The sequence below is a fragment of the Macaca nemestrina genome, chromosome 11 (genome assembly GCF_043159975.1).
Source record: "Macaca nemestrina isolate mMacNem1 chromosome 11, mMacNem.hap1, whole genome shotgun sequence".
In the NCBI taxonomy this organism is placed as follows: Eukaryota; Metazoa; Chordata; class Mammalia; order Primates; family Cercopithecidae; genus Macaca; species Macaca nemestrina.
The window spans coordinates 50555808-50577790 of record NC_092135.1 but is presented as its reverse complement, the minus strand read 5'-3'; the positions used below and the strand labels follow the sequence as shown (position 1 = coordinate 50577790).

At 40.5% G+C, this 21983-nt stretch overlaps 2 protein-coding genes across 21 annotated transcripts in view; one reads left to right on the top strand and one right to left on the bottom strand.

Moving 5' to 3' along the window:
* LOC105492657 (ARF like GTPase 6 interacting protein 6) overlaps positions 1 to 7887 on the bottom strand; it is a 49037-nt gene extending 41150 nt beyond the window's left edge. The window contains exons 1-2 of one of the 3 annotated variants that reach the window (XR_003020658.2): positions 6876 to 7887; positions 5316 to 5369 (exon numbers count right to left, since the gene is read on the bottom strand). Coding sequence is in view for 2 of the 3 variants with exons in the window: in XM_011759883.2 (XP_011758185.1) it covers positions 5316 to 5369; positions 6876 to 7374 (553 nt within the window). In the remaining variant the exon portion in view is untranslated. The other 2 variants (XM_011759883.2, XM_024796269.2) reach the window with 2 other exon arrangements.
* Positions 7888 to 21983, top strand: part of LOC105492655 (pre-mRNA processing factor 40 homolog A) — an 84964-nt gene continuing 70868 nt past the window's right edge. For 4 of the 18 annotated variants that reach the window (XM_024796267.2, XM_071072771.1, XM_071072770.1 and 1 more), the window contains exons 1-3: positions 7888 to 8077; positions 8276 to 8545; positions 9769 to 9900. In XM_024796267.2, the coding sequence (XP_024652035.1) occupies positions 8462 to 8545; positions 9769 to 9900 (216 nt within the window). In that variant the 5' untranslated portion in view covers positions 7888 to 8077; positions 8276 to 8461. Of the gene's footprint in view, positions 8672 to 9768; positions 9901 to 11245; positions 11326 to 21983 lie in introns of all 18 variants that reach the window. The other 14 variants (XM_071072776.1, XM_071072775.1, XM_071072773.1 and 11 more) reach the window with 8 other exon arrangements.

The window sequence follows — 21983 nt, the reverse complement described above, 5'->3', positions numbered from 1 at the left end:
CAAAATGTCTCTCTACATGTAAAGGCACAAGTGCAGGAGCAGAGCAAAGTGGTCTCCCCTCTCCTGCCAATGCAACATGAGCACAGTGCGTGCAGAGTGCATAGTAGCTATAGTAGTTACACTGGTTAAGGCCTTCACCCAATCACCCGACCACCTGCAACCCACCCTGTAGCATTTCTACTCTTCCTGTTGAAACAGATGAGGAAGGTGACCCGCTGAGAGATGAATTGACTGAAATTTGAAAAATAAATAACACCTGTAGTTCCCAATGCTGGTAAATCATTAGATTCACATGGGAAAGTTAAAAAACAAAAAACAACAACAACAAAAAGCCCCAACACTTTTATTACAGGTTATTTCAAACACAGAAAAAAAGTTGAGAGAAGTATATGATAAAACTCATATGCCCGTCATCCAGCTTTAAACAATTAACTCAAGAGCAATCCTGTTAAATTTATATTCTCCTCTGAAGCTTGTAATCTTCAGTATAACAGGGAAAACACTCATCACTATTTTTATTTACCATATAAGTCCAACAAGGCTTTTTTATTTCCTTTATTTTCATGACACTTGAAGAATAATTTAGAGAGCAAAAAGACAGCAGGAAAAAAAACTTTGTTAAAAATTTTCATAAGAAACACAGTAAATCTGAATTTCAATTCCCAGTTTCCCTAAAGTTACGTACACCAAAAATGGGCATGACCTGAATACAAATAATTGCTTATTAACTTCATATATGAATCTACAACATATCCATCTTGTAAATACCACTTCCAGATTTCAGATACATCTCAAATTGGTTACAGCTTGTCATTATTCCTGCTTTTTTCTTTTTGCATTTGCATCACCAAAACACAATGTTTGAAGGAATGTTTAAGCCTTTCATGACTTATTTTGATGAAAAGAGGACAACAATCTTCTTTGCTCCATAATTTGTAACACATTTTCATTTTTAGATTACAAACAATTCAAATGGTCAACCCAATAATTTCTTTTTTGCATTTTCTTCCAAATCACCTTTGTATACACATCTGCCCTGTCCGCTTTTATGTGTTAAGAAGAGTCCTGTAATGATTTCATGACTAATAATTTAGCTGCACATGGCTAATTCTTGCTGATAACCCATTCTTTTTCTGCCTTGCTATGCTACTTAGACTATCTATGGCATAAAAATTATAACATATACTTCCTTGAGTTTTAGTTTAGAAGAAAATAACATTGATGGATACACTGTAGTTGAGAATACTAGAGGAAATAACACACAAATTAATGGTTTTTGGCATACTGTAAAAGTGCAATAAAAGGTGTTATTGTTAATTATTGAAACATACTGTTCTCTAAACTTAAATTTGTGCTTTCCCTTCATCAAAGTTTTTCTCATTGCAAGTTACACTTACACATTGTAGAAAATAAAAATAATAAAAACAACCAATCAATTTGGAAACCCAGATAAACTAACATTTTGATTATATCCTTCTAGTCCTTTTTGGCTTTTTTTTTTTTCTTTTTTTTTTGGTCTCAGTCATTATTTCTTAAATAATACAAATACATAATACAATTTTACAAAAATTGTGCTACAGGATATTTGTGACTTTCTAGATGAAATATTAGAGCTACCCCACCCAGCCGCAGATAGCACTCTAGCATTCCCTTAATAGAGTATAGGTTCAAATAATAAAGTCCACACACTGTCTAAAAAGTTCAAGTTCAGAGTTTCAATCAATTTGCATCGTAAGGATGAAACTGAGTTTTACTTAACCTGTGTCTTTTTAAGAGAATGGGCCACCTCCAACACATCCTCTCTTGGACATTTTTTAACACTTCTAACGTTCTGTGTCATGAAATCATGATGGCTGAAACAAAATCTACAGGTGCTTTTTAAAAAGCAAGTCCCTAAGTGATTGTTACCCATACCAAAATGAGAACTGTGCTGCTATAATCTGTTCTTACTGAGTGCTATGCCAACCTTGGACTAGGATTAAATTGCAATTAAATTCTAGAGTGTACAAAATTTTTATCAGTCTGTCTAGAAATATAAAGAGAACTCTTTCATGGTAGAGCAGTTACTGTGCTCACATTGCTTTTTCTAAAAACCAAACTACTTGCAAACAAAGAATTGAGGCAATTTGCAGTAAGTTTTAAATATGAGTCATGGAAATATTAAGATAACAGCATGTATAGGCAATAATAAACATGCCATAAAATAAAGAGCAATATACAAAACAATCAAACATTATTATATTTGGCTATGAGGTTCCTAATAAACAGGGCAAAATAAATAGTGAAATATAATAAAATCATTATCATCTGATAAAAGGCTGCATGGTACTTTTCCCAAACGTAATGGATGACTTCAACAACATTTTCTTTTTTTTTTTTTTTGAGATGGAGTCTGGCTCTGTCGCCCAGGCTGGAGTGCAGTGGCTGGATCTCAGCTCACTGCAAGCTCCGCCTCCCGGGTTTACGCCATTCTCCTGCCTCAGCCTCCCGAGTAGCTGGGACTACAGGCGCCTGCCACCTCGCCCGGCTAGTTTTTTTGTATTTTTTAGTAGAGACGGGGTTTCACCGTGTTCGCCAGGATGGTCTCGATCTCCTGACCTCGTGATCCGCCCGTCTCGGCCTCCCAAAGTGCTGGGATTACAGGCTTGAGCCACCGCGCCCGGCTCAACAACATTTTATTAAATATTTCAAATTGTTTCTTCAAGTGAAAACTTTCTTATTAACTGTAAAAAGGATATAACTTCATAGGCATCTCCTCAGGGGTAAACTAATGAGGCAATTTTTCTTGATATCTAAGTTAATCAACTCAGTGTTGATTTAGATGGAAGTCAAGTTTGAGAGAACCATCCTACCTTTTCAGCTATCAATTATCTCAAGAGGGGTTTTAACCAGAGGACAGTAGTCAATTCAAAACATTCTGTAAATAGGCTAACTTGTATTTTTCTTGAAAACGGTAGAGAATTGCAGCTTAGAAAAAAAGCAGGTGTTACCACAATCACCTCCATCTTTTGTTTTGAGTTGGAGTCTTGCTCTGTCTCAGAGGATGGAATGCAGTGGCACGATCTTGGCTCACGGCAACCTCCACCTCCCCAGTTCAAGTGGTTCTCCTGCCTCAGCCTCCTGAGTAGCTGGGATTACAGGCCTGTGCCACCATGCCCAGCTAATTTTTTTTTGGTATTTTTAGTAGAGGCGGGGTTTCACCATGTTGTCCAGGCAGGTCTCCAACTCCTGACCTCAAGTGATCCACCCGCCTCGGCCTCCTAAAATGTTGGGATTACAGGTGTCAGCCACCACACCCAGCCAATCACCTCAATCTTATAAGAGTTTAATCATCTTGGCCCTGTTTCACTGAAACAGATTTTTAAGAATCCTCTTCTGGTAGAGACGACTATTCTCTATCCACATGTTATAACACATACATCTGCTATAACTATTCTTTAAAATTAACCCCCACGAAACTCATTGAATTAGCCCATTAAATGATATTAACTATTTTTATTCTCCATCTGACCACTGGAACACTGGCTCAAAATAATGAGCTTTGTTTTGGCATAGCTATTGGGTTTTTTTTCACCATAAAGATACAACGCTTTCTGCTCATTCCTGACCCTTGATAGTAAATTCATGCCATTAGCAAAATCTTAATGATTTTCCTATTTGCTGTAAAAAATATTAAGTATCTATCACGCATACCTAAAAGCAATATGGGATTATTTAATCCTAAGTGGAAAAGGAAGCAGGACCATGTCAAAAGACCTATCACATTCCTTTTGATATTGAGCAAGCCATTCCTTCAGACAACAACTGCCACTCGTTCTATTCCTAAATGAGAAATCAGGACAACTTTTAAACAGCAAAAGATTTAGAATTCATGCCTAGTTCATAAGATTCTGTTTCCACTGCATCAAGAGGTGACAGATCAATAAAAGCTCTGAGAAACCTAATAATCTTGGTTTATTTTCAGAAATAAAACAATGTAAAAACGTACACTGATAAAATGAGTAACTAAAAAGTATGTTTTCTCATGCAAGAAGTTGACACGAACAGACAAAAGTTTCCATGCAATATCTAGGGAACCAACTTCTTTGCAATTTGAAGATAAAGGGTTCATGTTTCTTTCCCCTTCTGCCAAAATAAGGTACACTATACTTAGTGTCACCATAAGGGTGATTAGCCATAAAGTGGTAGATTAGAGGGTTTAGGAAAGATTGGGAGAGGGGAGGACATGTGTCATAGTATCTCAACCACCTATCTACAGTGACGAAATCAAATGATTTAATTTAAAGTGATCATATCAAATGACTTACTTGACTCATTTGATCGAATGTAGAGTGATTAAGTTTGATCTCCCCTCCCCAATTTAGAGTGATCAAAGCAAATTGGAGTAAAATATGCTGGACAGGTAAAGTTTTTAACTCTTCAGAATCATTTTGGTGGAGAGAAATATAGAATAACCTTTTTCTCTGGAAACCTGTGAACTATAGCATTCTACAGACACTGTAGAAACTGAGGTCTGACTCATTAACCTGTGCAAGGATGGTCAATGCTTAAAAAAAAGGTGCACATAAAAATATTTGAACTTAAATTCCTCCTGAAGCCTACGTAAGACATTATTTACCTTCGCTAAGTTAGTGAAGAAGTTCTTTTGTTTTTAAATTCCTGAGAAGAGTTGTGGGAAGCCTCTTCCAGAAGGTAATTAGAAAATGTTAAATATTCTTTGGACCTGAGTCACATGCAGTTGCGTTAAAAATGTATTACTAGTGTGTGCGGTATATACACACACCAGTACCCATTAAAAAATTATTATTGTTTTAGACAGGGTCTCACTCTGTCACCCAGGCTGGAGTGCAGTGTAACAATCATGTTTCACTGCAGCCTTGAACTTTCAAGCTTAAGTGATCTTCCCACATCAGCCTCCCAAGTAGCTGGGACTATAAGCATGAGTGAAACCACACCTGCTAATTTTATTTTTTGTAGAGACAGGGTCTCACTATGTTGCCCAGACTGGTCTCGAACTCCTGGGCTCAAGTGATTCTACTGCCTCAGTTTCCCAAAGTGTTGGGATTACAGATGTGAACCACTGCACCTGGTCCATTAAAAAACTATACCAAACATACCATATATGTATACACATACTTCACATATATAAAGGAAATCTAGTAACATTTATCACCAACATATGCAAATGAAAAACATAAGACTGAATGACTGCACATAGAAATATATTAAGTATTTTATCCCAAATTTAGTTCAAACACGATCTGGAAACACAAAAGTGAACTCAAAACCAAGGCAAACAACAATTAATTCCATACCTAATAATCCAGTGTCTATAACATCTTCATTTTTCAAATTGTCAGCATGCAACTCTGCAAATACAAAGAGGGACTTAGGTAGGAAAGTAATATTGTAATTTGAAAAGTACCTCAAGGGCTGTGAAGGCATTGAGAAGCTGTGGAAAGTGCTCTGGAGTCACATAAAGAACTGGGTTCAAATTCTGATTCAATTTACCAACTATATGACCTTCAGCAAGCAAGTGAATGTGTTGACCACTAAGGGAGCTAACAGCCATATACTGTACATAGAATGAGAGTACTGTTTATTCCCGAAGGTAGTTGTAAACACTAAAGGGCATACTAGGCAGAGTTCAGTTCCTTTCTCCATTCTTCAAAATAAGCACGGTACAATGTCCTCTGCAATGGAATTCCACTTATCATGGTTTTGTGACTTTATGATACAAAGGCAAGGTCTCCGAGCAAAAGAGAAACAAACCACCTAGGAGACAAAACTATCAGGATTGCAAAAAAAAGGTAAAAAACGGGGGAGGGGAATGATAAAGAAATGAAACATTGGTAGTCAACCATTTAAGACTGACAGTTTGCATTTTATGCACATTCACAGCTTACTATTTTATGAAGAGGTAAAACCTACATCAACTGGCCAATGTGTCTCCTGCATGAAAATCAAGCATTGTAAGGTTTCGGATGCCATGCCATCTGCAGCCCACTAAACTCTGGGAAGCAATGAAGACAAATAAAAAATGGAGTTAAATAGATTTAATTATATTTAATGAAGTACAAATATAACACTTCATTGACAATGTTTTGGGTGCTTTTCATACAAGAAAGTTCTTTTGTTTTTTTTTTCAGTAACTTGGCAAACGTCACAAACTAGTAAGAATGGAAATTTAAACTTAACTCTGCTTCCTTCCACTATAACATACACTAGTCAACTAAATTATACAACCGTACGCCTTGCAATAAACTTTCAACCGGCCAGTATTTCAACTTTTATTATTTTCCTCTAATAAAATTATCAGAGGAAGAGTGGACTATACTTCCTGCAACAGAACTCTGTGCACTACACCTGGACACAAACTTAAAAACTGAAAGGCTAATTATTTTACGTATAAAAGTAGAAATTTGGACTATGCGATAAAAATCTTTGTCCCTCAGGATTCTGTGTAGAGGAATTGGTGGACAGCACATCTTTATTTGTGGATGAAGGCCACTGAACATAGATAGCCTATTTTAATTATATGCACTTTTCACAGTCTCCTTTTAATGGTGGGTGTTTCGCCTTTTGTTTAATCTTGACAGTATTTCATCCCCCGTGTTTAAGGACTTGAAGATATTTCTTCAAGAGTACCCATTTAATCAAAAGATCCTTTTTAAAAATGGGTCTCCTGATCACGGATCAGGACGCTCCACTTACAAAAGGGCTGGAAAGCAAAGTAAGATGCAAATGAGGACTCTGGGTGAAAGCAGCTGCCACCCTGCGGGCTTAGGCAGCACGAAGGGAGAAGGGAGGTGGCAAGAGCCACACCCTGACTCAACTTTACTCTGGACAGACTTTCAAGGCCTCGGCTTCAATACCTTTCACGATCAAGTAGGCGATGGCGAGGAGGAAGGCGAGAAGGATGGCGAAGAGCAGCGAGCAGAGAATAGAAAGGACCTGGACCGGCCACCGCCGAGGCTGGGTTCTGCTGCCCGCGGCCGCGGGAAAGATACCATTGCGCTTATCTGGCAGGACAGGAGACCCGTCCCCGTCCGGCGGGAGCAGCGAGCCCTTTCTGGGCTCTGACCACGCCCCAGCCGAGAACTCCGCCCGCAGGTCGCGGGCCACTTGGTCGCATCCCTCCTCCTCGTCGACTTCGCCTTCACCCCAACTGTCCCCCTGAGTAAAGGAGGAATATGTTGGCCCAGCCACAGGGCCCGGGGTCCCGGGACGGCGGCGCCGCAGAGCCGACCGCCACCCGCTCTCCGCTAACGACATGGCGCGAAGCACAGCGAAACCCGCGGAGTATGAGCCTCTCCCACCTGCCCCGCCCCGGGTCCGCAACAGCCAATCCGCGGCCGTGGCCGCTACCACCATGCCTCAGAACCCAGGGGTAAACCACGGAGAGCAAGGTTGGGCGGCGGGTTGCAAAGGAAGTCGTAGGGCCTGAGGAGAGGTGGGATGCGCTTGGACCAGAGCTCGACCCCAGGGCTGTAGCCGGAAGGGGGAGCAGGAAAGCGCGCAGCGAGAAGTGGGCGGAGGCCGAAGGCGGCCGAGTATCCACTCCCTGCGGCGCTTCATCCCTGCCGGAGACCTCCGCCACTGCCGCGTCACCAACGGGAGCGCGAGACCCGACAGCCCCAAAGCCGCATCTTTTCGACGCCGGGTCCTAGCGCCCGCCCGCGCCTTCCGACACATTCCCGAACCTATTTGCCTTCTCCCTTCTTCCCCTCTACGCTCACACTCTTCTCCAGGTTCCCCTATTAAGAAAGGGCAGCTCTCTGCCTGGTACTCTCGCGGTGCCTTCACTGCTCACCCCATCTCCCTTTAGTGTGGTTCTCCCCACCCGTACCACAACTTCCCTCACGCTACTCGACACGCCTCCTTCCTCCTCCGCCCGGCGCGCGCTCTCCACCTGGTGCGTACCGAGCTCGAACCCTCTCCTCGGAACCCCTCCTTTCGCCTTCCCCGCCCCCTCCCCTCCGCCTCGAGCACTGCGCGCGCGCATTCGGTCCCAGCCACCGCTAACACTAGAGGCTGCTTACCCCCGCCCCCTCCACCCTACCCCTGGCGGCCTCAGGTTTGTGGGGCGTACGTAACTCGGGCGGGGAGGGGGAAGGTGGCAGACCCCACTGCCCCACCCCCTACGGGGTGAGGCGGTCTAAGCTCGGGAAGCTGGGACACGGTTGTCTTCCCTTCCCCTGGGGAAGTTGGTAGAGTTTTCCCGACGGAGGACTCGGCGCAGAAACTTCCTCCGTCCTCCCCCCGCCCCATGCAGGCGACGCCGAGCGAGGCTGAGGCTGCGGGCGAATCGCCGCAGAGTTGCGTGTCGGCCGCGCATTCTGATTGGACAGCGGGGAAGCCCGTCAGCCTGTTGGCCTCGCTGATCCCGCCCCGTAGCGCAGGGCAGCCTTTAACCTTTAGCCCCAGTGGGCGCCAGCCACTCAGATCGCTTCTTGTTGGTATGTGTAGCGGCAGTGGCCGCCGGCGGAGCAGTCTGAGCCCGACGATGAGGCCGGGGACGGGAGCTGAACGTGGAGGCCTCATGGTGAGTGAAATGGAGAGCCATCCTCCCTCGCAGGGTCCTGGGGACGGGGAGCGGAGATTGTCCGGCTCAAGCCTCTGCTCCGGCTCTTGGGTCTCTGCTGACGGCTTCCTGAGGAGACGGCCCTCGGTAAGGGATCAGTGGGGCAGGGGGAAGGCGGCACAATGAAAAACGGAGTGAGAGAAACAGGAAGCTTTCTCCGAAAGGAGAAGAAGATAAGAGTGGACGAAGGAAGAACTCGAGATGGTGGGATATGTTGTGAGGGAGAGAAGTGGAGGGTGGGGATGCACAAAGAAGGATGTGAGACCCTGGAAGTACCCCGTAGGCTTGGCCTAGACAGATGCGTGGTGAAGGTGCTGGCTCTTGGGCGGGGTGAGCGTCTTGGAGCTTTAGGCCCGATTTAGCTGGAAGGGGGAGGGAGGGGCTTGATTCTGTAAGACTTTAACAGCGGCTGCCAAAATTTGTTTTCATTACTTGTGGGGTCGTCTGCATGGGGAACTGTTAGGACAATTGACAGGAGATAATTAGCTGGTTTTAATTTAAAACATGGAACAATGGGCTCATCGGTAAAGAAAGTAGTTGTCTTTTTAAATTGCGTTGAAAGGGATGAATTAGTTGTTTGCATTTGGTGTCCGTGAGTAACAGAACCTCAGTCTTCAAAAATGTATTTTTGACAGAAGGAATTTTACCTGTCTTAAAGGTTATGTTAGGAAATAAGTTTGTTAGGAGTGAATTGTCCCTGGGTGGCACTACTGTTTGTGTTTTATAAGACTGACTTTCACCTGAGTTAATATGATAGAGCATTTTAAAGTTTAAAATCAGTAGTGTTATAAAATAACAATAGCTGGCTATTTTTTATATTTGCATGAAATAGAAGAATTGTTGTTTTCACTGTAACAGTTTTAAGATTAGTATTCAATATGTATCCTCCAAGCTTAGCAAGCCAGTTAGTAGCTGATTAAGTCAATGCTTAAAAAAAAGAGAAAACCTATGATCCAGCTGTCCAGTAATCATCTTAACTTTTCCCGTTTTGTTGCGGAATTTGCAAGCTCGTTTTAAATACTAGCAGAATGCATTTTGTTTAAAACAAGGTATAGATTAATCCAGTGACATTATTATGCATAAGCTTAATATTAGGTTGCTTCAGATAACTGATTTGTTGAAATGAGATTTTTGAGAAGCGTTTAGTATTATTTGCTCATTTAAAAACGTTCGCTGTTTTTCAGATGGGGCACCCTGGCATGCATTATGCCCCAATGGGAATGCACCCTATGGGTCAGAGAGCGAATATGCCTCCTGTACCTCATGGAATGATGCCACAGATGATGCCCCCTATGGGAGGGCCACCAATGGGACAAGTAAGAATGCTTTTATTTTATTTTGCATTTATTTATTTGTTTTTGCCTCAGGTATTCTGTCAAGATTTCAAAATCTAGGTCAATAGTTATAGCTGTTTAAGGATTAGTTTATGCCCGAATAATTTTAAATAAGCCAAATGTTGAATCATGACTGTAATGGAAATTTGAATGTAATGAAAAAGTCTCCTGAGAAATTTACTGATTACCTCAAAACTAAGAATTTTTTTTTTATTATTATTTAAAAGTAAAGTGTGCGTCCAGGCTTTTATTTTTAATGATTATTTTTTCAACCATGCCAATTGAAGTTAATGGTCTAAAAGTAAATATTATCTGATACAGCAACATAACTGATTTTGGTAGACCATGTAAATAAATAGAATCTGAAAATAGCAATTGTTTTGGTTTAGAGCGAATTTTATTCCTGAAATATCTTCCTCTGTGTGTGTTGGAGGAGAGTGAGGGAGGGTGGGGGGTTTGTGCTCTATAATTCTGATTCTTCATAGGACAGTGCCAGTAGGTACTTCATTTTCCACTTACACTATTTTTTTTTAATGCTTATTGCTTCTACACTCCTGCTTATGAGCTGTCCCTTCCATCTCTAGCATAAATTGTAAATGGACATTTTGTAGAAGTGATTTGGATCAAAAGGTTTTAATGCTGATTCAGTGATTTCGGTAGAACTGAGTTTCTAGAGAAGCATCTAAGAAAGGTAACAGGTTCAGTTACCATGAGTAATTTTGTGCTCCATGTTAAGTTCTATATAGATCTTTAGGTGGCTGGGTTATTTCCATTTGAGTATTTCCATAAATCATCAAAAATTTAGGCTAACAAAATATTTTGGAAGCCAATTTCATGTGATCTTTTGCTAATTAGTACTGTTTGATAATTGTTTAAGCTTTCATGGTTAAAGTTATTGGTGAAATTGCAGTGGGAAAAGGAGCTTGCTATGTGTCTGTCTCTTTTTACTTAACCTTAAGAGTAGAAGGGCTTAATGTCAAGTGATTTTCCTCTTTTTTTTTTAATTTGGAATGTTGCCCTTAATTTTGTTTAAAAAAAAAAAAACAAAAAACCTTTATTCAAAGACACCAGCCCCAAAAGATTCTGCTTGCAGGAGTTCTTTAAATAAAAGAGCCTTTTATTCTGTGACTTTAGAATAACACAAATTTTAAAACTCTCTAGGTGATGGAGAAACAACTTTGATTCCTCTTCTGTTTCTTTCCATCTCTAAGCAGCAAGGAGCTCTTCTTGTTTTCTTGGTAGAGCTGCTCTAACTAGATAATGAGCTTTAAAAATATTTATTCTTTAAATGCTCTGGTTCTTATTTAAAATTAGTTTCTTTCCACAGAAAGATAAAATAAAACAATTTGCTACTGCCAGATGCTTCTCTCTTTTCTGGGGCCTTCTGTTTCCATTGGGCCAATCAAGGTAAGTTTTGCAAGGGATTGACCTGCTTACCCTTGCTGTAATGGTGCTATTGCACTACCAAAACCAAGATACCAGCTAGTCATATTTCTAGTAAAAAAAAAAAAAAAAAAAAATGCAGATTTTATTTTTTAAAAGTACTTTCATGTATCTCATTGACATAAGCTGGTCACAGTTTGCTTTATGGCCCTTTCTCTGTAGCTATATCAGTGACCATCTTTCTAGTAAGTTTACTTGGTATACATCCATTCAAATAACTGATTTTTTTTGTGTTGTTTCCTTCTACTTTTTCCTAGGCTAATAATACGCCATGTGCCTTTAAGTAGACCTAATTATTTAGATGTTTAGAATTCTTCTCCCTCTGAAGGCTCCTGTTAGTATAATAAATAAATGTTTTAGTAGGAGTTATGCTCTGAAAGTCCCAAAAGAATCTCCACTGTTTTTGTAAGATTTATATAATTCCCTTTTGCTAACAAATATGGGGCCCAAATCTTGGGGAAAAAAAAATTCTTATTTTAGCTTTAAAACGGACTGGGAGAGCATGGATAATTTGAATTCTCAAATCGGAAATCTTACTTGAAACTCTGTAAACATTGCTTTAAAAATTAAAGGTGATAATAAATAGCACAATTGATCTTTTTCCTGCATTATTTCTTCTGCCACTCTCAGAAGTACTCAGAAGTAGTAAGTGGTCAGAAGATAATTGAGATGAAGCAGGATGTCTGTCTGTATCATTTACAGTTGTGACACTTGGGAGGGTTCTGCCATGCAATTTTAAAAAGTCAGTTCACAAATTCTTTAGACTTTGGGACTGAAGGTTATGAAATCCTTCATGTATTGAGTGGTTTTCATGAACATCTCATGCTGGGACTAGCTAAAGACTAAAATTGGTGGCAGTCTTACTTGCCAAATAATTGTGGTCTTTGGAATGTTACCAATATGACATGAAATTATAAAACTTGTTTGTAAAATAATATGCAGACTGGATAGCTTAATGATGTACGGAAGCCAGGGTTCATAATTTCTCAAATGCATCAAGCTATTTAGCTTAAAGAAGTAGTGTGTTCAAATTTTTTTTTTCTTATTCATGAGATGACCTAGAGTGCCATCTCATGCATTTAGGCTGACTCTTAGTAGTAATAAATATTTGATGATTATCAAGTTGAGCTTAATATTCTTTCAGGTTTATTTCAGTTTTCTATCTTGTAGATTAAATTTGCCTCTTACTCTATAGAACTTTATAGGAAAGTCATAATTTTAGAGTTATAGGATCTTATAGCTGAAAGAGACCTTACAGATTGTTTAAAGCTTTAAATAATATGTGATTTAAGATGCTTTGAGGGATCACTGGTTAAAAAAAAAACCATCATGTTAGTAAAGAAAGATAAAGAATTTTCCCTGCTGAATGACAGTACTCAAAAATTTCCCATTGGGAGACGGAGGCAGGTGCATCCCTTGAGCTCAGGAGTTGGAGACCAGCCTGGGCAACATGGTGAAACCCCGTCTCTACAAAAAATATTAAAAAATTAGCTGGGTGTGGTGGAGTGCGTCTGTCGTCCCAGCTACTTGCGGGGCTGAGGCAGAAGGATTGCTTGAACCTGGGAGGTCGAGGCTGCAGTGAGCCAAGATTGCACCGTACACTCCATCCTGGGTGACAAAGTGAGACCCTATCTCAAAAAAATAAAGATTTTCTGTAGCGATTTCTATCAAAATAAAATTATGTCTGAGGCTGTCTTCTTCCTCAGTGTCCACAGTAAATAATGTTTTCATGTCTTACTCTTTTGTCTTTTCTACACAAAGGACGTGCAAGTCCTGCCATCTTTATCACAGATGATTATGCCTTTGCCCCAGAGAGTCCTGCTAGCTGGCCCTTTTTTTTCCTCCCTATTTTGAGTCTTCATTTTCCTCTATCAATGAGAAGAGTACAGTAATTGAGTTAAGGTCCCTTTCAGCTCTAACAGCCTATGATTCAGTTCAGATCATTTGATAAGAGTAGATGATATCAGATTTTATGGGAAGATATGGAAATAAAAGAACAGAAAATTCCTTTAGTACTGCCTCCCTAATTCTATTTATTCAGTACCTTTTTTTTTTTTTTGGTCTTGGGTCGGTAAACTGATAAATGAATAATTGCTTTTTACAAATGAGTTTGATTTTCTTGTTCTTATATTGAGTAAGGCTGGCTCTAACAGATCTTATTTTATTTCTGTTCCTGATACCACATGAGCCCAAGTCGTCACTCTCCCATGCCTAGGTTATTCAACAGGTTTTGAGTTCAGTTGGTTTTCTTCCTTCAAGGATGCCCCCCTGCCCCCACAAATTTTAGATTTTAGCGTGTGATCTTTTTGCCCTAGAATCTCCAGTGCTTTACAGTGCCTTGTAACATAGTATCTAAATTCCACAGCTTAACTTTAAAGAACCTCCCCATAGTACATGTCAAAGCAGGATTCAAGGCTGCATGTCTTCACACTCCCTAATTTGAACTTAGGCTGGTCTTTGCAGAGTGTCTTGAGTGATTATATTAGTTCAGAACTTCAAACTTAGGCTGTTCTTACCCTCCTGCCCCCAGCTCAGTATCACTATGAACTTTACTTTGCTTACCTATGTTGTACTATTTCAAATCCTGCCTTCTCCAAAAGTTTCTCAAAAATAACTTTTGCCAACATATACCTCCCCTTCAGATTATTAAAGAAAATATATGTAATCTACCCATAACTCTTACTGTTTCATTTATTTTGGCACTTAGTTATTGACTTGTTTCATGGTGTCTTATTTGCTTTAATTTTCCAACAAGTAATAGATTGTAAGCTCTTAGAGGGCAGGGGCTACGTTCTGTACTTTTTAAGAAGCCTATAGGTGCTGAGCACAGTTCTTGGCACATCATGGGTGCTCAGTAAAATACTTGTTGAATGAATGAAACAAATACACAGGTATTCTTTCCTGCAGTATAAGCCCATTAGTCAGTTAGTGTTAAATGTGACTGTTTCCAGTGGTTACTTGTGACTTTATGTTGTTACTACTTATGCTTGTTTTTAGTGTCTGCCTCTTTACTCTTAACTTTTTCATTGACAAAAATGGAAGATAAATAAGATGAAATAAATAATTTTTGTTTGGAGAACAAAACTAAAATACTTGCATTTACAGTCGACCCTCTGTATCCAGAGATTCAAGCAACTGCATTGGAAAATAGTCTTTTAAAAGACCAACAACAAAAAAATACAAATTTTTAAAAATATAGTATAATAACTATATAGCATTTACATTGTATAAGATATTGTAAGTAATGCAGAGGAAAAATGATAGAGTAGAATATAGGCCTTGCAGAGAAATTCAGTGTATTGGTACCTTAGACTTACCTGACTGATTTGACAAATTTATTTGTTGCTGTTCCTTCTGAATTACCCTTACTTTTGATTAGCTACAGGATCCATGCCATTGAATTGGGCATTAGCCAGTGACAAAAAAGAGAGAGAATTTTTGTTTTTTAGGTCATCTGCTCATAATTCTTGAATCTGGGTACATGTGGATGACTCAGGCAAGTGCTTTTAAAAAATATCTTAAATCAGACCTAATATGTGTAAATTCTTGACTGAATATGGTTAGATTTTTGACAAATGTTATTAGTGAGACTATAGATACGTTTATTTTCATTATATTTAGAGAGCAGTTCATTTAGATATGAGCTCATCCATTCACAAACTAAGTGTGGAAAGATCTAAGGAGGACCACATCAGTTGAAAAGAATGACCTGCATCCCCCCGTCCCCTTTTGAAATTCAGAAGGCATAATATTTACTAAGATACTGAGAAGTCTTGCAGAAGGCTTTTACAATTTTTACTCAGTATTTCTGTTTTATTTGACCAACTCCCCCAACACCCCCTTCACTAGTTTCTCTGACTCCCTGGTACCTGTTTGTTTTGCTTTATGTAGCACATTGTATGAAATTAGCATTTTGTGAGAAATGCTGAATTAGGGCCCTTTATTCTTTTAGTTTGCTTTTTAGGAGAAAAAGGCAACATCAAAATAAGTTAGTAGTAACACACATATACATAAATGAAGCAGCTTGTAGAGTGCAATGAATGTATTCATTAGTGGATCAAAAGAGGGAACAAATCAATGATTAACCTTTGATTTTTAAATTAGGCTTGTTGAATATTGATGACAAAACTAATAGTAGTATTAATAGATATTGAAGATTTGAAGCTGGGCACAGTGGCTCACACCTGTAATCCCAGCACTTTGGGAGCCCAAGGTGGATGGATCACGTTAGGTCAGGAGTTCGAGACCAGCCTGAATGACATGGTGAAACCCCGTCTCTACTAAAAATACAAAAATTAGCAGGACGTGGCGGCGCACACCTGTAATCTCCGCTACTTGAGAGGCTGAGGCAGCAGAATTGCTTGAACCTGGAAGGCGGAGGTTGCAGTGACCCGAGATCGCGCTATTGCACTCCAGCCTAGGCAACAATAGCAAAACTCTGTCTAAAAAAAAAAAAAAAAAAAAAGATTCGGTACATGTGTGTAAACCATAGCAGTGTACTAGGGATTTTGGGGGGTTTTTTTGTTTGTTTTGAGACAGTGTGTCTGTCACCCAGACTGGAGTGCAGTGGTGCAATCTCCACTTATTGCAACCTCATCCTCCCAGGTTCTCCAAGTAGTAGGAATCACAGGTGCGTGCCACCATGTCTAGCTAGGTTGTGTATTTTTAGTAGAGTCAGGGTTTCGCCCTATTGGCCAGGCTGGTCTTGAACTCCAAGTCTCAAGTGACCCTCCCGCCTTGGCCTCCTAAAGTACTGGGATTACAGGCATGAGCTGCCTTGCCCAACCTGTTTTTAACCTAGAGAAATAGGTCTGTGTTGTGAAGGTTTATAAGTAGGAATTAATAGATTACATTCCTGTAGAAATTATTAGTCTTTCGTTCTCATTTTTTTTCCTTACCTTTGTTTTTGTTTTAGTCAGTACACATTTAAGTCTCTTGGGTGTGGTACCTAGTGTACAGGTGATGTATGCCCTGCTGTCAAGGAGGTCATTCCTGAGATGCCATTCTGAACTCGTTTTTGTCTTCTAATTGCTGATTTGGTTGTTATGGTATTTCTGTACGTTTGGAAATCTAGTGACTATGAATATTTTATACAGGTTGAATATCTGTAATCTGGAAACCAGAAATGCTCCAAAATCTAAAACTTTGAGTGCCAACATGACACTCAAAATAAATGCTCATTGGAACATTACGGATTTTTTAATTAGGGATGCTCAACCAGTAGGTAAAAAGGCAAATATCTGCAAATCTGAAAAAATCCAAAACAATCTGGTCTCAAGCATTCTATATAAAGGCTACTAAACGTGTATTTGCTTTCTTTCGTTGTCTGGTCAAGTACTCGTACTTTATATATCACTTATTAAACAAGTTAGTCGTACTTAGCAGTTATTAAAGATGTGATTGTCGGAAGTAAATGTTCGGTGTCACGAAGTGAAAATAGCACTCAGGCCAAAGTTTTCTCAGTAAGGCAATTTACTTCTGTAGAAGGGTGCGTCTTGTAGACAGAGCCTTCCTGAGATGGACAAGGGAGGGGAAGGGATACTTAACTCCTGACGCAGCTGGTCCCCACTGTTGTGTCTTCCCCCTACTGGCTAGGATTGGACCGCACAATCTAAACTGACCCAGTTGGCTAATGTTTGAAATTGAACCCAGCTATCTAGGCGGGAAGGGGAAGGCTATCCATTATGGCACAAAGCATGTCTAGGCTTGTCAGGGTGCAGCAAGGGCAGGAAGTGTTGTTTACAGTAGGGGTAACTATAGAAACTAGAGAAACAACCAGAAACACTGGGAGTTAAAACCTTTTGAAGAGGAATTTATCATCTCTGTCAGTTTCACCCTCTTGATTTTATAGTTTTTTTCTCTTCAAAATGTCTCAGTATATCTTGTTCTTTTGGGTGTCTAGAGGGAAGAGTTTATCTGAATAAAGTGGAGGAGAGCTCAGGAAGGTTTTGGTGAGAGCTGTTTTTATAAGTCTGCACTAAACTACGAGTACAGCATCCTGTAAGAAAGAGCACACCTATAACGGCTGTAAGCGAAGTAAGGATCGAGGCTGTGATTCTTTTTCATTTACTGAACCACCTCTCTAGCCATCTTGAGAAAGGGTTATCGACTCCAGAATTTCTAGTTAGTTCATTGGATAAAGCAGTAAGTCCTTGTAAGGCCCTTGTTATGTTCCTAGTGAGGTCAGTGTTGTTTGGAATAAAGGTACAACAGTGAGTTTTAATCGTAACACAAACACCCCCTTTTTTGACTAATATCATATCTAGGGCCATTCTGTTTTCCCATGCCATCTGGCTAGTGGGCCCCAATTGTTCTGTTATCCTTCTGGCAGCATCCCTGGTGTAATTAATAAACCGCTGCTGATTATAATAAATGTGATTTATCCAATCTACATATTTATTAGTTGTCACTCACGAAAATATTGACTCAAATCCTGCAGCTATTTGATCTCCAGTTTTTTTTGTTTTTTTGTTTTTTTTTGAGACGGAGTCTTGCTCTTTCCCTCAGGCTGGAGTGCCGTGGCGCGATCTCGGCTCACTGCAAGCTCTGCCTCCTGGGTTCACGCCATTCTCCTGCCTCAGCCTCCTGAGTAGCTGGGACTACAGGCGCCCGCCACCACACCTGGCTAATATTTTTGTATTTTTAGTAGAGACGGGGTTTCACCGTGTTAGCCAGGATGGTGTCGATCTCCTGACCTCGTGATCCGCCCACCTCGGCTTTTGATCTCGAATTTTAAATTTTTCTGGTACTCCTTGTGGGACTCCAGTTGCATCTAAATAAATGTGGGAGTTGAAATACCCATAAGGAGCTTCCCTTGCTTTACGATGTTGTTTTTTCTTTTTCTGGTGGATGAAATGCCAGGGTAAAAGGGGTAGCCAATTGGACTAGAGCACAAGTGCCGCTCCAGTTACTTGGCAGAGTGTCTAGTAGAGGTCCACCGCAATACCACCATACATCTACTCAGGGGCGAATGAGGGCTGACTGATTGGTAAGCTCTTGGAAAATTTTAAGTTCACTGCATCCTTTTAGGTCTCCAAGGAACGGAACGCTAAGTTTCCTCCCTGTCGTGAGAGACAGGAAGTGAACTTAGTGTCGGGAGATGGAAGCTGGATGGCCCTGGGGCTGACCCACAGGGTGTTGAACTCCGGGATATAGCAGAGAGAGAGCTTGATGCTACTTGTTACCCCAAGCTGTGGAATCCTGGAAAAGAGCTACCATACAGCGCATCCCTGGTCAACTGAAGGACCATCCTAGTGAAAAGGGGACAATCTGGACCTCTGGTCTGCCTTGTGAACAAGTATAACAATTGCTTTTGTTTAAAGTGTGGACAGAATATTTGATCCATTCCAACCAGGCATTCGCACCTTGATATCCTGTCTCAGGGGCCAAAGTTTGTTTTAGGTTTTTAACTTCTACAATAGCTACCTTGGTCTTTTCATTAGATGGAGGAGGAACAATAGTTTTGTTGTGAGGTTTTGGAAGAAGGCTTAAGGGTGTAGGCGGTAGGGGATCAATGAAGCATATTTCAAAGGATCTGATAGGTTCTGTTCCTGACACCTCAGCCCCCATACCATAAAACCGGCTTAAAGAAGTGAACCGGCTTAGGGAAGGGGAAGAACTTTGAGGGTTTGAGATAATAACCTGTATTGGATAGTACTGGTTTAGCTCACAGCTAGAGGAAGCTGTTTCTTTAGTAAAATGAATATATGGCTTTAGGAAATTACAACTACTGGTTGGGACAGTCCATCCGTGCGTGCTCTTTAGTGGTCTACAGAACACTGGAACAACTGTGGCAATAAAAGCTGTCTTAGCAGGGTGTGGGGGACAATACTCCCAGTTGACATTGGAGTCTTTATTGAAACCTTTCCAGACTAAATGATCCTGATTCACTAATGTCCAGTCTGAGCAGAGTCAGGAAGGACAGAGGTACTTTTTTGGGGTGGAGAGCTGTCTTTGACTTGACAAGTCTCCACAGCGTATGACAAGACAAGCATCAAATGTAGTAGTTTGAGGCGAAATTGACTCGGTTATATTAATAACGAGGTGGTCAGCAATAGAGAGAGGAAAGAAGGAGTAATAGAATAGATGCAAGAGAGTTAAATTTTCCTTAGCTTTAGTTTGGTAGGGTTTTCCCCTGGGACTATGGCCCATGACTCTGGAGGGGGGGCGGCACTTTTTTGACTCGGGTGTGATGGGTCCGTCCTTTTTTTGCTGTCTGCACTGTGGTTTCAGTAGTTAAGTGCACTAGGTGTGGTCCTTTCCAGGCCAGTTTGAGCTTTTCCTCTTTCTAGTTTTTGTTGAGGATGTGATCCCCAGGCTGATGTTGATGTACTAGGAACTCCAGGGGCAGTGCCTGTGCTAGGAGACTTTTGGTTTTAAGAGAAGAGAAAGTAGAAGATAGACCAAGTATATAATTTTTAAGGAATTGGTCTTTAGTTTCAGAGGTAGGAATGTCAGCAATGGAGTGTAAATAAGGCATTCCATAGAGCATCTCATAAGGGGAAAGACCAATATCTTTCCGAGGGGCAGTTTAGATTCATAACAGGGCAACAAGAAGACATTTGGTCCGTGGTAACTGATTCTCCAGGACCAGCTTGGTTAAGTGGTTCTTCAGAGTTTGATTCATTCTTTTTACCTTCCATGATGAAGGTGGGTGTCAAGGAGTATGATATTCCCATCTAATGTCTATTGTTTGGAATAGCTTTTTAATGATGTATGTGCTAAAATGGGTTCCACTGTCTGAGTCAGTATTTTCTATTAACCCAAACCTGGGCACTATAATTTTAATAAAGGCTTTAACTACATTATTGGCCATTGCATTTGAAAAGGGGATAGCTTCGACCCAGTGAGTGGGGTGATCTATCACAAGTATGTATTTTAGACGCCCTATTGAGGCATCTCAGTGTAATCAATCTGGATACTTTGGAATGGCCTTAAGCCTGGACCGCTTCCCACAAGGGGTAATCTTTTTATAGTTTATTAGTTTTCTTACAAACTAAGCAATTGTCTGTAACCTGTTTGGCCAGGGTATAAATTTCTGTGCATCCGTAAACTCTTGAGGACTGCGTCCTCAATTGACCCCAGTGGATCTCTTGATGTAGTTGGGATAAGATTTCCCTCATAAGGGGTTTGGATGACATTTCTCTGTGGTTTGGCAACATCCATTTTCCTTCTGAATTCTCTTCAGCACCTATTTTTATTAGGGTTTTTTTTTTTTTTCAGTAGAAGAAAAAATGGGGATCACGTTAGAACAAGGAAGGGAAGGAGTTAAGTGAAAAACAGGCATTTTAGAGGAAACGGCAGCCTGTTTGGCTATCTGATCTGTTAGGTTATTTCCTCAACTTTTCAAAAGAAAGGCTTTTCTGGTGTCTGGGGACGTGGACAATAGCTATTTCTTTTGACAACTGAAGGTTATTCAATACTTGGGTGGTATAGATCCTGATGAGCAAGGTCTTGACCTTTACTGTTAATGAGGCCTCGTTCAGTCCAAATTTTTCCAAATGTATGAGCCACTCAAAAAGGCCTACTTAGAATCGATATAGATGGTTCTTCAAGTACTTTAAGGCTTAGCTGAGTGCAAACAGCTTGCAAGTTTGGGCAGACCAATTACTGGGCAATTTTTTTTGACTCTCTTTGAGTTTGTTTTCATCAATTACTGAATACCCATTGTGTCTTTTTCCCTCAGTCACCTGGGAGGAACCATTTATAAGTGTCGTCCTGTCCTGAAGGGAGCTTCTCCTAGGTCTGGTCAGACCTTTGTGTGGTAATCGATTAAAACTAAACATTTGTGCTTTTTTTGTAGATTTGGATCCCCTGTTAGGAAACCTGCTGGGTTAAGCAAATTATCAGTGGCTACTTTTAAATCATCTTTTTTTTTTTTTTAACAGAATAACCTTATACTTTTAAGATTCTTGAGTCAGCAAGCTACCTCCTTGCTTACTGGTTTAAGATAGTTCTAACTTTAGTGGGGCGTGCTTACTGTCAATTTTTCTCCAAAGGTTAAGTTTTTGGTTTCTTGGACCAATACTGCGGTAGCTATAATGGATTGGATGTATTGAGGCCATCCACAAGTAACTGGATCTAAGACTTTTGACAGGAAGGCCACAGGCTGCTGAGTGCCACTGTGTTCTTGAGTAAGCACTCCCAAAGCTACCCCATTATCCATGTTCACAAAATGTGGTACAGCTTTTCCAGGGAAGGTAAGGCTAAGACAGGGGTGGTTATGAGTCTTTCATTCAGCTCTTTGACCTGATCAACTTCCTTAGAAGTCCACAGATGGTCAGGCTTCCCCTGGGCAAGTTTTTGATACGAAAGTTTGCTGTGCATATGAGTCAATCTATAAGTGGCAGTATCCAGCTAACCCTAAAAATTTCCTGAGTTCTTGTTTAGTTTGAGGCAAGGGTAGGGACACAATTCTCTCAACTCCTTCAGGCCTTAGTCTGCACTTATCAAGTGGCCTAAATATTTAACTTCAGGCTCCACATACTGAAACTTTTCCTTTGAAACTCCTAACCTCTCAAACTGCAGATGGTTAAGAATATGCGTAGAGAAGCCAGTTACTTTCTCTATATCCTCACCAGATATAAGAATATCATTGACATATTAGAGTAGGCATATTTGTT